Consider the following 14,729-nt stretch of genomic DNA (forward strand, 5'->3'; position numbering starts at 1 on the left):
GTTATATAACCTAATAGAAAACACTGATTTGGAAAACCAAACAAAAATCATCAAGGGATATTGAAGTTATGCTAATTCAAATAGATATATATGTATATAAATCCTGATAAATATTTGGATAACAAAAAAATATGCTTCAACTTTTAACGAGAAAATGGTTGAATTTATAAAAAATAATATAAAATAACATTTATTGTACAAAAAAGTATATGTATGGTTTAAAAATAAATTCAGAAAATTTTCTGATTTTATTCTTGCAAATTGAATACGTATTGAAAAATATAAGGAAAATTTCATTTCGAGTATTTTAACATTATAAAAAAAAATTAAATCTTTTACTTAAGCTAACGCGATTTCTCCTCTGTGCGCTTTTTCTAAAAATTTCACAATTTTTATCCTATTTTGTTCCATGGCGCTTTGCAAAGGCATATTTCCGCATTTGTCCTTGGCGCTAATGTCTGCTCCTTTTTTGACGAGTAGCGCAACAATTCCAACTCTACCTCGCGCAGCGGCCAAATGTAATGGGGTGCGTCCGCCATTGTCTCTCACGTTCAAATCGATCTTAACAAATTTCTGAATTATATTTTCTACAACTCTGTATTCATAATTTGCGACAGCAAGATGAAAAAAAGTATGGCCTTCCTTATTCAACTTCACATCACCAAATTTAGAGATTAACAATATTATCTCATACTTTGCGTTTGCCAAATAGTATAAAGGCGATTTACCATACACATCGAATATGTTGATTTGATCTGGACCGCTATTCATCAGCATATCGATGAGATCTGCTGAAGCATTTTTCATTTTGTGCAATGCAGTTTGACTTCCATTGTCACGTGCATTGATTTCAGCACCTTCTTCTAGCAGCATTTTGGTTAATTTATATTTATTTGCGTCTGCAGCAAAGTGTAATGGAGTACAACCAGATTTATCTGCTGCATTGATATTAGCACCGTGTTGAATAAGAAGTTTAGCAATTTCGATATCGATATTAGAAGTAAAACTGTCCTCTATCAAAACAACGTCATGAAGTGGTGAACGATGATTGATATCAGTGATGTTCGGTTCGATTCCCTTTTCAATGAAAAATTTAACTGCAGATATATTTCCACCTATTACAGCACTGTGCAATGGTGATTTACCATCGTTATCCACGCTTGTGAGATCAAAACCAAGGCCCATGATCACTTCGAGTGCCATATTACAACATTTATAAGCAGCACAATGAAGCAGAGTATCACCGTAATAATTCATAATTTTCGGATCGGCACCTTTACTGAGGAGTACCATTATCTTGAATAAATGACCGGACATCGCAGCACAAAGAAGTGGTGTATCACCGTCATCATCAGTGGCATTTAGATCAAAGCCTTCATCTAAAAGCCGTTGGAGTATCTGATTATTGCCACCTTGCACTGCCCAATGAAGCACCGTTTCATTGTTTCGATTTTTAATAAGAGGATTTGTAATTCTTTTAAAAATGAATTCGAATAGTCTTAGTTGATGCGTTGCTGCTGCGTAATGAAGAAGCGTATTGCCGTTGTTATCGCAAATGTTTGGATCGGCTCCTTTTGCCAAAAGTAGTTCAACTGCTTCAAAGTTATCATTTTTCATCGCGTAAATGACTGCTGTTTGGCCATACATATCAGTTATATTTAAATCAATATTTTCATCTAAAAGTAGGGGAAGAATTTTAATATTTCTGAATACGACTGCGTAATGAAGTAATGAGGAGTCATCTGCACTCCGAATGTTTAAATTGATTCCGTTCTCTAAGAGTAATTTAAATTTTTCTATGTCATCAAAAATAACAATCTCATGAATTACAGAGGCAGCCTTTTTATCATTAAATGAAGACATTTTTTTAGAAGCTATTGTAGGGTCGGCACCACTTTTTAAAAGTAAATCGAATGCCTCTTTTCTTTGATAATTAAAAATGATATGAAGCGCTGTTTCAGATTCCATATTGATATGATTTACATCAACACCACACTCCAAAAGAATTTTTAGCGTTTCAGTTTTATCGTGTTTTGCGGCCAAAGTAAGTGATGTATCGCCCTTTTTGTTACGTACATGTGGATCGGCTTTGTAATTCAGCATCAATTTTACTACATCCGTATTACCCCAACGCACGGCATCAATGAAAGGTGTGTCGCCGTTATTATCTGGTTCATTTGGGTTGAATCCTTGTTCTAGTAGCATTTTTAAAATTTCAACATTGAAAAATGCAAAATGCAGTGATGTTTTTCCATCTTTGTTCCTCAATTGTATATCTGCTCCATTATCCAATAGGAGATTCAACATTTCAATATCTCCACGCTGCATGGCAAAATGAAGTGGAGATAGACCTCTACTATTAAATTGGTTTAAACAAATTTTCCTATCTATAAGGCATTTAACTACTTGTTTATCAAAGCTACAGCACGCAAGATGCAAAGCAGTTTCCCCCTTAAATTTTGTCGAAAGTAAATCATGATTATTTTCATTGACATTTTTTATTACTTCCATGAATTTTTCAGGGTCATTGGATTTTGTCGCATTATTTAATCGAGCGTGGAACATTTGGTAATCATTGTTCATTGGCACGAGAATCTCAACCATATTTAGATGACCTTCGGAAATTGCACGATCTAGAGGAGTTTCGTTATTGAAATTTCTTAAATCCACCATTTTGCTATCTCTACTAATAAGATATCTTGCAATATCTTCATGGCCATTAGCAACGGCTAAATGTAAAGGTGTTTGATATGATCGTCCGGTCGTATATATATTAGCACCAAGTTCTACCAAATATCTAATGACAATTAAATTGCCAGACCGAGTTGCTTTATACAATGGTGTTTCCAGTGCAGCGTTAACACTTTCAAGAAGACTAATGTTTCCTAAGTGATTTAATATCTTGGAAATAGCAACAGTATCATTTCGACAAGATGCCAATAAATGAAGAGGAGTGTCTCGTTGCCCGCCATATTTATATTTGTAAAAAAAGTCTTTAACTAATTCAGAAGAATTGGATGAATGTTCCCAAATACTGACTACATGTTCTTCTAACTGAGATTCTTGTAATAATGTTAAAACGAGTTTCAGAACAACTTCTTCTCTATTTTTCTCACGAAGTTTTACTCTAGTGACCTCCTGCACAAGACGATGAATGTTCGCTATTCTGGAAACATCTATACTTATCATAGAGTATAGTTCAAGTAATTCTACAGCATCCCATATTTCATTTACGTCCTTCGCTAGGCTTTTAAATATATCTTCAATGCGAATATTGTCGGGTGATAAGTAGCCCATAATTTCAAACATACGAATCGCCATCTTTCCACAGTCTTCATTTTCTTCGATATTTTTTAGTGTGATTGTCCATGTAGTCATAACTGTTCGATTGTAAATATCATCTGTATCGCTAAAGCCCTCATTCAATAACTTTTCCTTTTGCTCTCTATATAATAATAGATAATCATTTACAGTGAAGTTTCTAATCTTTCTCTTTTTCCTGTTTTGCTGTTGAATGTATCCGACAGCTTGTTTTAATCCCAAGGGGAAATTTTCCAATAACTTCGTTAATGTTTTAAGGTCTTCTTTACTCTCGTTCATCAATGATACCTCCAAAAAGTTCATTGCTTCTTCATCGGTAAATATATTCAAACGAATCACTTCAATATCACCTTTCCCCCCTACTTCCCAATCTTGCCGCCTAGAATTAATCAAGGTGTATATGAAATTGTTTTCTGCCACGTCATCGAAAATAAATCTTTTTATGTCGTTATATTTTTCTACATTGTCGAAAATGATCAGCGTCTTTCCAGTTTCGTTGAACATCCCGTAAATGTTTTCCACGACAACTTTCATGTCCCGTTCCTTTTCTTTTTCGTCCTTTAAATCAATTTTAAGATTTCGCGCCAACTCTTTAATGGACTCCAATATAGTATCTTGTTTTTCAGAGTCAATGAATATAATATTTAAATAATATTTATCGTGCTTTTGAGCGTACATTTTGGACAATTCGGTTTTTCCGATTCCACCTAAACCGACAATCGATGCAGTTTGGGAAATTATTGTCGTTTTTCTTTGATTCAGTGCTTCGTGGATTTTATTGAATTCTGCGTCTCTCCCAGTAAAGTATTTCACCGGTTTTTTTAAACGGAACAAAACACGAGGTTTTTTATTACGTTGGTCGGTCAATTCTTGTTTGAAATTATCCAATTTTTCGCTTACCTCCGTCACCTTTTCACTGACTTCTGTTACCTTCATTTTCAAATCGGCATGACTCTCTCTATTATCATCGGCTTTGTTATCTCGATCATTCTGTGCTGATAAGAACATTTCGAAAGCTCTATCTCCATTACTTTCGATCAGGTTGCTTAAAATTTCTATGTCGTCTGCTAGCTCGTTGTGTAATGTGTCAACCGATTTCGAAATCCTGTTTCTAACTGCTTTATCATCATCGGCATCGATTTTCCTCACAATCATATCATAATGTTCCTCGCCGAATTCGGCAGGTTTAAAAAATTTTGGACACATACAAGTCTCCTTGCAATTTTCAGTCATTATGTATTTACCCAACTGTTTATATCCACTTATAATTTCTTTAGACAAACTGCGACGAAAGCCGTATTTTTTATGGTTAGATTTGTCTTTGACATGTGCTATAAAATCTTCAGAATCAGCGCTTTTACTTATAATTCCGACTTCGTCGTATAGATTCGCCGTATTCCAGTCATCGTGTGATTTTTTACAAAATTGGCAGATGTATTGAATATCGTATCCAGGCTTTACGAGTTTCTTATGAATAGAAATGATTCCTGCTATCTTTTTGGACTTTGATTTTCCATGGAATACTCTTTCAGACTTTTTTTCGAACTCTGGCTTAGAAGTTGGCAAATGCGGTTTAAAGTAGTCTTTAGTTTTGTTTACGATATTTTTTTCATTTGATAGCGAGTCCTCTTGATCCCGTATAAAACTGTTAATGTACCTATGAGCTGCATCTTTACCCAATCTCTGCATAGCCTTTGGTAAACCGCGCGTCGAAGTGATACCGCTAAATTGCAATTCGAAACATTTAAATACGTCAAAAGCGATCTTCACAAAGTCGCGTCTTGCTCTTTCTTCAGATTTCTTAAAATCGTACACCAAATTGTAGAATTCTAAAGATTTGTTTTTATAAACCACTTGCATAGGTTTTTCGAGAGGTTTCAGCAATGCCTTTGTTTTTATGCCAGGTACAATCGGTATTTCCGAAAGAATTTCTATGAATTTCCCTGAATTTTCTATGTTGCCTTCTAAAATGTCATAGTGATGTGTCAATATGCCCTCTAACTCTGCGACGAAACTTCTGGCAAAGTGGAATAATCTTTCTTGGAGATCGGTGGGCGCGCTTTTAGTGCTATCCATCGTTTGTATAAATGATTATCTCAATTTCTTTCAATTTTTCTCAGGTTTCCTCTCAATACTGCAGAAAATATTTATATTTAATTCATCACCAAATAAAAACTACTTCATAACTATGTATCTTACATACCACAGAGCATCATTGTTTCGAAAGTAAAGAGGTCAAACACAGAGATCGACGAAAACGACGCATCTATTAGACTACAATTACAAAAACATTAGCATTTATTAATAATATTGTTAAACACCATTTGTTTATTTTGTATATATTTTTTTGATTAAACTATTTGACCATTTGTTACTTACGCCTTATACACAAACTCTGAATTTGATTGTGATGAAAAAAAATCAGCACCCACGCGTAGCCTCTCGACTCGTCGCATTCCAAGGTCAGATTTAATATGACGGCCACCAAAAATATACTAATTTACACGATCACGAACATTTTTATATTTTCATTTGCCAATATCTGTATGTAGATAAATGAGTTTTTGTATGTAGATAAATGAATGTATGTAGCCGGGAAATCACGATGCAATTTTTGCAGGTTATGGCAGAAGTCAAACAAATCATACATATGTTATGTACACTTCGTAGTAAAAACGATTCGAAAATTAAATCAGCCACATGTCTTTCTACTTTCTATTTTAAGCATGTACACATCACTTGTCAAAATGACATCATGCACGTAGATTTGCAATAGATTTGCGCATTCGCATCCACACACTGTCACTACTGATCGGGAAGTGAAGTGAGGAGTGAATAGTGAATCAACGCTTGGTCTAAATAGTCAAACATGCGCCCAAAATATTTTTGCAATACATATATTTACGAATTTGAGCAAAATGAAGATTGATGATTAGGTCAATGTAAACGAATATGTATGTTATGTGTATAAAGTTTCAAAACTAAAACGATCGATATTCGTATTATATCGTTTTACTACTGCGGTCCCTCTCGTACGGTGTAACAAAGAACCTCACCTTGTATATAAATACATATACACACAAGTGTGATATATAAAAACTGAGAATATATATACATAAATATGAATTCTAATTTAGGATATTTTATGTCATACTAATTATAATGGACGTGTTACAGATTTTTAGCAAAATTATTTTGCGGAATTGCTAACATACATAATTTGTTCCCTTAAGAGGGCTGGATACCCGAAACCATTTTGTTCCGTTCCTTTCTTTGATATATATGTATATTGAGTGATTGTATATATTGAGTGAATGCGACAATATATATCAATATATGTATATATATATTGAGTGAATGCGACAGTTGCGCCTCGACCAGATAATACCTATTTTAAATCGACAAAATTGAGGTTTCGTATTCCCTAGTTTTCTCCTCCGAAACTGGACCAATTTTAAAAAAAGTTTAATTATCTGTATGAGAAAGATATTTTCAGTGTTTCGATTTTCGTATTTTTTTTAAATAAACCGTTAAATTAGCATGCTAGACTCTTTTCGTGGGTGTAAAAACGAAGCCATTTTATAGATGTTTGGTGGTTCCTAGCTCCTATAAAAAATAAATAATCAAAAAATTAAAAAAATTGAAACATGCCTATGGTGCATATCCATAGCATATTAAAAATAATTTCTCTAGTGCCATAATTGAGGAAGGGAGAAGTCTTATACGTTTGTATGGACAAGGCGCTGGTATCCAGCCCTCTTAACAATACACGGTAACTATATTTAAGTATTAAAATTTGCTGATTTTGGTAATCAATGATAATTATGTACATATTCAGATAATCTTCATATACATACATGTATCATTTACAATTATAGGTAGTTACTTACACAGTATTATTATCATGGAGTTAAAATAGTGAATATGTATCATACATATTTTGTACTAAGAGATTAAAACATTCAAAAAGTAAGTCGATAATTATGTCACTTTTCAATTCATAGCATTGATAAGGTATGTATGTATATTTATTTTTGGAAAACTATGCAGTTTAACTTACAAATTTTGTGGTTTTTTGTAAAATCGGTTGGCACGTTGAGCTCATAAATTCATTTCCACGACAAAAGCTTAACCGACTTTTGGTCTGGCGACAATACGCCACGGCAAAAAATTTGCACTCCAAGGCTCGTAGATTTATTAGCGTTCTTAAAAAAAATTTTAGACTTTTTGAGTCCAGTCGTCCATTGATCTACACGACATTTCATTTGGATGAATGGACGACTGGAGCTAAAGCTAAAATCGCCTGGATCTTTTTTCATTTCGTTGGACCAAGTGTCCGTGGAGCTTTTATCGTGACACACAAAAATTAGTATTTTTAAATTTCAGATTGAGACATATAGGTAGTAATAATATAAATTTAGAATATATTGACAAAGGTAGTTTTATTAATAAAAGTCAACATAGTTCACATTTATAAAACTGCAAAAATATATCTATATTACACAATAATATAAATTTATTTTGCAATAAATAATACAAAACAAGTGAATAAATTCATACATACATACAGATGTACATACTTACCATACCAAATATTTTTTCCAAGTCTTAAAAGTTAAAAAAAATGTCAAAAGACTTGGATTTGGAAAATTGGATTTGACCAACCCACGAATTCGTCCAAGAAGTATGAAAAACAAAATTCGATAATGAAACATAAGTACAAACACGTTCACGTGCAATGAGAGCAGTTTGGTACGCACATATAATACATACACCGGCTATGAATGAATTTTCGATAGAAATTGAGCGCAAATATAGGGAAAGTCAGACAAGACAAAAAACTTAAAAACACTGTACATATACATATACATATGTATATATTTGACACATTAAATATCAAAAAGTTAAAAATAATATGAAAAGTCAATGAATGAAATATTGTTTTAAAAAAAATTATTATTACGGATTAAGAATTCTGACCAAAAGCTTATCAACTCTTAGTTAGTACATAAAGAATACAAATATAAATTTTCAGCTTAATTCGTTCAGGGGTGTAGGAAAAATCGTGTGTCAACATTTTTTACTTTTCTAAGAGGAAAAAATCCCACTTCCGGTTTATAAAAATTTAATGATTATTTCTTATTTACATCACATTGATACAAGGATTATACTTGAATTTTCTCGTGAAGAGCATACATATTTTAGATTTCTTTATATTAAATTTTGAAATTTTGAAATGTATAGGTATATAATTTTCAATGAATTAAAAGACAAATATCCATTATAATAATATGCTTTTTATTATTAAAAAAAAATCAAAATCTATGGCTTAAACTAGGGCGATTCGTTCACTGTGTGCTTTTCTTAACAGTTCCACGGTTTTTATTCTATTTTGATCGATGGCGATTTCCAAAGGTGTTTTTCCACCTTTGTCTTTGGCGCTAATGTCAGCCCCTCTTCGAACGAGTTGCGCAACAATTCCAACATTGCCTCGCGCAGCGGCCATGTGCAATGGCGTTCGTCCGCCATTGTCTCGAACGTTCACGTCGATGTTATAAAATATTATAAAAATATCCTTTATTACCTTATACTTCGAATGTGCGACGGCAAAATGCAAGAGTGTTTGACCTCCTCTATCTATCTTTACGATACCAAATCTAGAAATTATATTTATTATATCAAACATGAATACAAAACGACGCTTTGCAATGTAGTATAGAGGTGATCGACCATGAACATCAAATATGTTAACGTCTGCACCGCTATTTAACAGAAATTCGATTAGATACTCTGAAGCTTTTTTAACTTTGTGCAACGCAGTACGACCTAGTTTATCAAGCGCATTAATTTCAGCACCATTTTCAATCAACATTTCTGTTAATTTATAATTATTGGCTTCTGTTGAATAGTGCAAAGGAGTGCAACCGAATTTCTCTGTAGCGTTGATATCAGCACCGTGTAGAATAAGTAGCTTAGCCATTTTTAGTTCGATCTCGTTCATTTGAAGAATTAGATCTATTAGACAAACGTAATGAAATGGTGTGCGATGATGGATGTCAGTGACGTTTGGCTTAATTCCTTTTTCCATAAGAAATTTAACTGCAGATATATTTCCACCTATTACGGCACTGTGCAATAACGATGCACCAGAGTTGTTTACAATTGTAAGTTCAAAACCAATTTCGATGATACTTTGAAGTGAACTATCACATAATTTGAAAGCAGCGTGATGAAGCAACGTATCACCGTTGTAATTAATAACTTTTGGATCTGCACCTTTACCTAAGAGTACCATTATTACATCTGAATGTCCGGAAAACGCAGCGCAAAGAAGTGGTGTATCACCTTGAGCATTAGTCACATCTAAGTCAAAGCCTTCATCTAAAATCCGCTGTAGTATCTCAATATTGCCGCCTTTTGCTGCATGGTGAAGCACAGTGTCATTATTTCGGTTTCGAGCATGGGGGTTTGCACTTTTTTTCAAAATTGATTCAAATAATTTAACTTTATTCGATGCTGCTGCGTAGTGAAGAATCGTATCACCGTTGTTATTGCTTACGTTTGGATCAGCACCTTTCGTCAAAAGTAGTTCAACTGGTTCATATATACCAAACTTCAATGCGTGGAAGATCGGTGTTTCGCCATATTTATCAGCTATATTTGTGCTAAAATTTTCATCCAACAGAAGTTGAACTATTTCAATATTTCTGCTTATGACAGCGTAGTAAAGTAATGAAGAATGATATGACGTATTACTTGGCTTAGGTCCGTTCTTTAAAATGAATTTTAAAATATCAACTTTACCGTTTAATATGATATTAACAAGAATAAACTCATTGTATTTATTGCCTATTGTTGGATAGGCACCATTTTTTAAAAGTAAATCGAAGACTTCATCTGTACCATGAGAAAAAGAATAATAAAGTGCTGTTTTACCATCCATATTGACATTATTTATATCGACACAACACTCTAAAAGAATCTTTATTGTTTCTATGTTACCAAGTTTTACAGCAGCAATAAGTGATGAATCGCCCTTTTTGTTAAGTAGATGTGGATTGGCATTATAATCCAGCATTAGTTGTAGTACTTCAGTATTACTCCAACCGGCTGCATTAATAAAAGGTGTGTCACCGTTTTTATCTGGTTCATTTGGGTTGAATCCTTGTTCTAGTAGCATTTTTAAAATTTCCACATTGGAAAATGCAAAATGCAGTGATGTTTTTCCATCTCTGTTCCTCAATTGTATATCCGCTCCATTATCTAATAGTAGACCCAACATTTCAATATCTCCACTGTGAAAAGCAAAATGGATTGGAGATAGTCCTCTACTATTAAAATCATTTAAAGGAATTTTCCTATCTATAAGGCATTTAACTACTTGTTTATCAAAACTACAGCACGCAAGATGCAAAGCAGATTCTCCATTAAATTTCGTCGAAAGTAAATCATGATTATTTTCATTGACATTATTTATTACTTCCATGAATTTTTCAGAGTCTTTGGATTTTATCGCATTATTTAATCGAGCATGAAACATTTGGAAATCGTTGTTCATTGGCATGAGAATCTCAATTAAATTTAAATGACCTTCAGAAATTGCATAATCCAGGGGAGTTTTTTTAAAGTTATCTGTTATATATACCATTTTACTGTATTTTCCAATTAAATATCTTACAATATCTTCGCGGTCATTAAATACCGCTAGATGTAATAATGTTTGATATGATCGTCCGGTCGTATATATATTAGCACCAAGATCTACCAAATATCCAATGACAATTAAATTGCCAGACCGAGCTGCTTTATACAATGGTGTTTCCAATGCAGCGTTAACACTTTCAAGAAGACTAATGTTTCCTAAGTGATTTAATATCTTGGAAATAGCAACAGTATCATTTCGACAAGATGCCAATAAATGAAGAGGAGTGTCTCGTTGCCCGCCATATTTATATTTGTAAAAAAAGTCTTTAACTAATTCAGAAGAATTGGATGAATGTTCCCAAATACTGACTACATGTTCTTCTAACTGAGATTCTTGTAATAATGTTAAAACGAGTTTCAGAACAACTTCTTCTCTATTTTTCTCACGAAGTTTTACTCTAGTGACCTCCTGCACAAGGCGATGAATGTTCGCTATTCTGGAAACATCTATACTTATCATAGAGTATAGTTCAAGTAATTCTACAGCATCCCATATTTCATTTACGTCCTTCGCTAGGCTTTTAAATATATCTTCAATGCGAATATTGTCGGGTGATAAGTAGCCCATAATTTCAAACATACGAATCGCCATCTTTCCACAGTCTTCATTTTCTTCGATATTTTTTAGTGTGATTGTCCATGTAGTCATAACCGTTCGATTGTAAATATCATCTGTATCGCTAAAGCCCTCATTCAATAACTTTTCCTTTTGCTCTCTATACAATAATAGATAATCATTTACAGTGAAGTTTCTAATCTTTCTCTTTTTCCTGTTTTGCTGTTGAATGTATCCAACAGATTGTTTTAATCCCAAGGGGAAGTTTTCCAATAACTTCGTTAATATTTTAAGGTCTTCTTTATTCTCGTTCATCAATGATTCCTCCAAAAAGTTCATTGCTTCTTCATCGGTAAATATATTCAAACGAATCACTTCAATGTCACCTTTCCCTCCTACTTCCCAATCTTGTCGCCTAGAATTAATCAAGGTGTATATGAAATTGTTTTCTGCCACGTCATCGAAAATAAATCTTTTTATGTCGTTATATTTTTCTACATTGTCGAAAATGATCAGCGTATTTCCAGTTTCGTTGAACATCCCGTAAATGTTTTCCACAACAACTTTCATGTCCCGTTCCTTTTCTTTATCGTCCTTTAAATCAATTTTAAGATTTCGCGCCAACTCTTTAAAGGACTCCAATATAGTATCTTGTTTTTCAGAGTCAATGAATATAATATTTAAATAATATTTATCGTGCTTTTGAGCGTACATTTTGGACAATTCGGTTTTTCCGATTCCACCTAAACCGACAATCGATGCAGTTTGGGAAATTATTGTCGTTTTTCTTTGATTCAGTGCTTCGTAGATTTTATTCAATTCTGCGTCTCTCCCAGTGAAGTATTTCACCGGTTTTTTTAAACGGAACAAAACACGAGGTTTTTTATTACGTTGGTCGGTCAATTCATGTTTGAAATTATCCAATTTTTCGCTTACCTCCGTCACCTTTTCACTGACTTCTGTTACCTTCATTTTCAAATCGGCATGACTCTCTCTATTATCATCGGCTTTGTTATCTCGATCATTCTGTGCTGATAAGAACATTTCGAAAGCTCTATCTCCATTACTTTCGATCAGGTTGCTTAAAATTTCTATGTCGTCTGCTAGCTCGTTGTGTAATGTGTCAACCGATTTCGAAATCCTGTTTCTAACTGCTTTATCATCATCGTCATCGATTTTCCTCACAATCATATCATAATGTTCCTCGCCGAATTCGGCAGGTTTAAAAGATTTTGGACACATACAAGTCTCCTTGCAATTTTCAGTCATTATGTATTTACCCAATTGTTTATATCCACTTATAATTTCTTTAGACAAACTGCGACGAAAGCCGTATTTTTTATGGTTAGATTTGTCTTTGACATGTGCTATAAAATCTTCAGAATCAGCGCTTTTACTTATAATTCCGACTTCGTCGTATAGATTCGCCGTATTCCAGTCATCGTGTGATTTTTTACAAAATTGGCAGATGTATTGAATATCGTATCCAGGCTTTACGAGTTTCTTATGAATAGAAATGATTCCTGCCATCTTTTTGGACTTTGATTTTCCATGGAATACTCTTTCAGACTTTTTTTCGAACTCTGCCTTAGAAGTTGGCAAATGCGGTTTAAAGTAGTCTTTAGTTTTGTTTACGATATTTTTTTCATTTGATAGCGAATCCTCTTGATCCCGTATAAAACTGTTAATGTACCTATGAGCTGCATCTTTACCCAATCTCTGCATAGCCTTTGGTAAACCGCGCGTCGAAGTGATACCGCTAAATTGCAATTCGAAACATTTAAATACGTCAAAAGCGATCTTCACAAAGTCGCGTCTTGCTCTTTCTTCAGATTTCTTAAAATCGTACACCAAATTGTAGAATTCTAAAGATTTGTTTTTATAAACCACTTGCATAGGTTTTTCGAGAGGTTTCAGCAATACCTTTGTTTTTATGCCAGGTACAATCGGTATTTCCGAAAGAATCTCTATGAATTTCCCTGAATTTTCTATATTGCCTTCTAAAATGTCATAGTGATGTGTCAATATGCCCTCTAACTCTGCGACGAAACTTCTGGCAAAGTGGAATAATCTTTCTTGGAGATCGGTGGGCGTGCTCTTAGTGCTATCCATCGTTTGTATAAATTATTATCTGAATTTCTTTCAATTTTTCAACACTGCAAAAAATATTTATTTTTATTTATCACTAAATAAAAGCTATTTTGTAACTGTCTTACATACCACTGAGAATCATTGATGCGGATAAATTAAATAAGCCATGTACAGAGATATGTAGATACGACAGCAGATCTTTAAGAAAAAAAATAAAAATTTAAAACACTTGAATATATGTACATATAATATAATACATATGTTATTTCATTAAAACTTTCGACCATTTGATCACACACTTTAAACACATACATATGTGTATTGATTTTAATTGTAAACAAAAAACACCCACACGGTGCCTCTCGCCTCATTCCAAGGTCAACAATGATATGACACAGTCACTAAAAATATTCTTATTTTCTCGATCATGAACATTTTATGTTTTCATATACCAGTATCATAGTATATTTTATATGTGCAATATATAGTACTCATTTGTATAATATATGCAGTGTATACATACATATAGTGTATGCAGTCGGAAAATCGCTAAGCAAATTTTTGCAGGTTATGGCAGATAAAGTCAAACAAATCATACATACATTTCGAATTATAGACGATTCCAAAGCTAAATTAGCTTCATATATTTCTACTTTCTATTATTAGCACGTAATGACATCATTTATAAGTGATTTTCGCATTGGTATCCACACACTGTCACTGCTGTTTGGATAGTGAAGTGGGGAGAGAGGAGTAAAGCAGCGCTTGGCCCAAAGAGTCACATACGCGCCCAAAATAATTTTCCAATATATTTGCAAAATACATTAAATGATTGTGCAATTTATGTAAAATTGTATTGAAAGGAGGGTTCACTAACTATATTATACCTACATATGTATAGTTAATTCTGCATATACAATATATCCTCGCAGTTACCATTTGATTTCAAAATCACTATTATGTCGAGTTACATATATAATGGCCATAAAAGAATGAGATGGGCACCTCACATTGAAGGAGCGAAATGCAAGGCGATGCGGGGTATATCCTCAATATA

The 14,729-nt window shown here is 33.4% G+C and overlaps 2 protein-coding genes across 2 annotated transcripts; both read right to left on the reverse strand.

The window, feature by feature from the left end:
* Nucleotides 1-339: 339 nt before the first annotated feature.
* On the reverse strand, nt 340-6,173 carry LOC143909084 (uncharacterized). Its single transcript, XM_077426984.1, has 3 exons — nt 5,701-6,173; nt 5,525-5,595; nt 340-5,455 (listed from the first exon to the last, which is right to left on the reverse strand). Exon 3 carries the CDS (start codon nt 5,395-5,397, stop codon nt 340-342), a length of 5,058 nt encoding a protein of 1,685 aa, XP_077283110.1. The 5' UTR covers nt 5,398-5,455; nt 5,525-5,595; nt 5,701-6,173.
* A 1,574-nt stretch (nt 6,174-7,747) lies between these two features.
* LOC143923090 (uncharacterized) lies at nt 7,748-14,420 on the reverse strand. The gene is made up of 3 exons (XM_077446597.1): nt 14,275-14,420; nt 13,802-13,870; nt 7,748-13,737 (listed from the first exon to the last, which is right to left on the reverse strand). Exon 3 carries the CDS (start codon nt 13,691-13,693, stop codon nt 8,651-8,653), a length of 5,043 nt encoding a protein of 1,680 aa, XP_077302723.1. The 5' UTR covers nt 13,694-13,737; nt 13,802-13,870; nt 14,275-14,420; the 3' UTR covers nt 7,748-8,650.
* Nucleotides 14,421-14,729: the final 309 nt, after the last annotated feature.

Source organism: Arctopsyche grandis, chromosome 3 (assembly GCF_051622035.1).
Source record: "Arctopsyche grandis isolate Sample6627 chromosome 3, ASM5162203v2, whole genome shotgun sequence".
Classification (NCBI taxonomy): domain Eukaryota; kingdom Metazoa; phylum Arthropoda; class Insecta; order Trichoptera; family Hydropsychidae; genus Arctopsyche; species Arctopsyche grandis.

What these genes read in the sequence shown, in the direction of transcription:
- LOC143923090 (XM_077446597.1), bottom strand. Translation starts at nt 13,693, where the DNA reads ATGGATAGCACTAAGAGCACGCCCACCGATCTCCAAGAAAGATTATTC.
- LOC143909084 (XM_077426984.1), bottom strand. Translation starts at nt 5,397, where the DNA reads ATGGATAGCACTAAAAGCGCGCCCACCGATCTCCAAGAAAGATTATTC.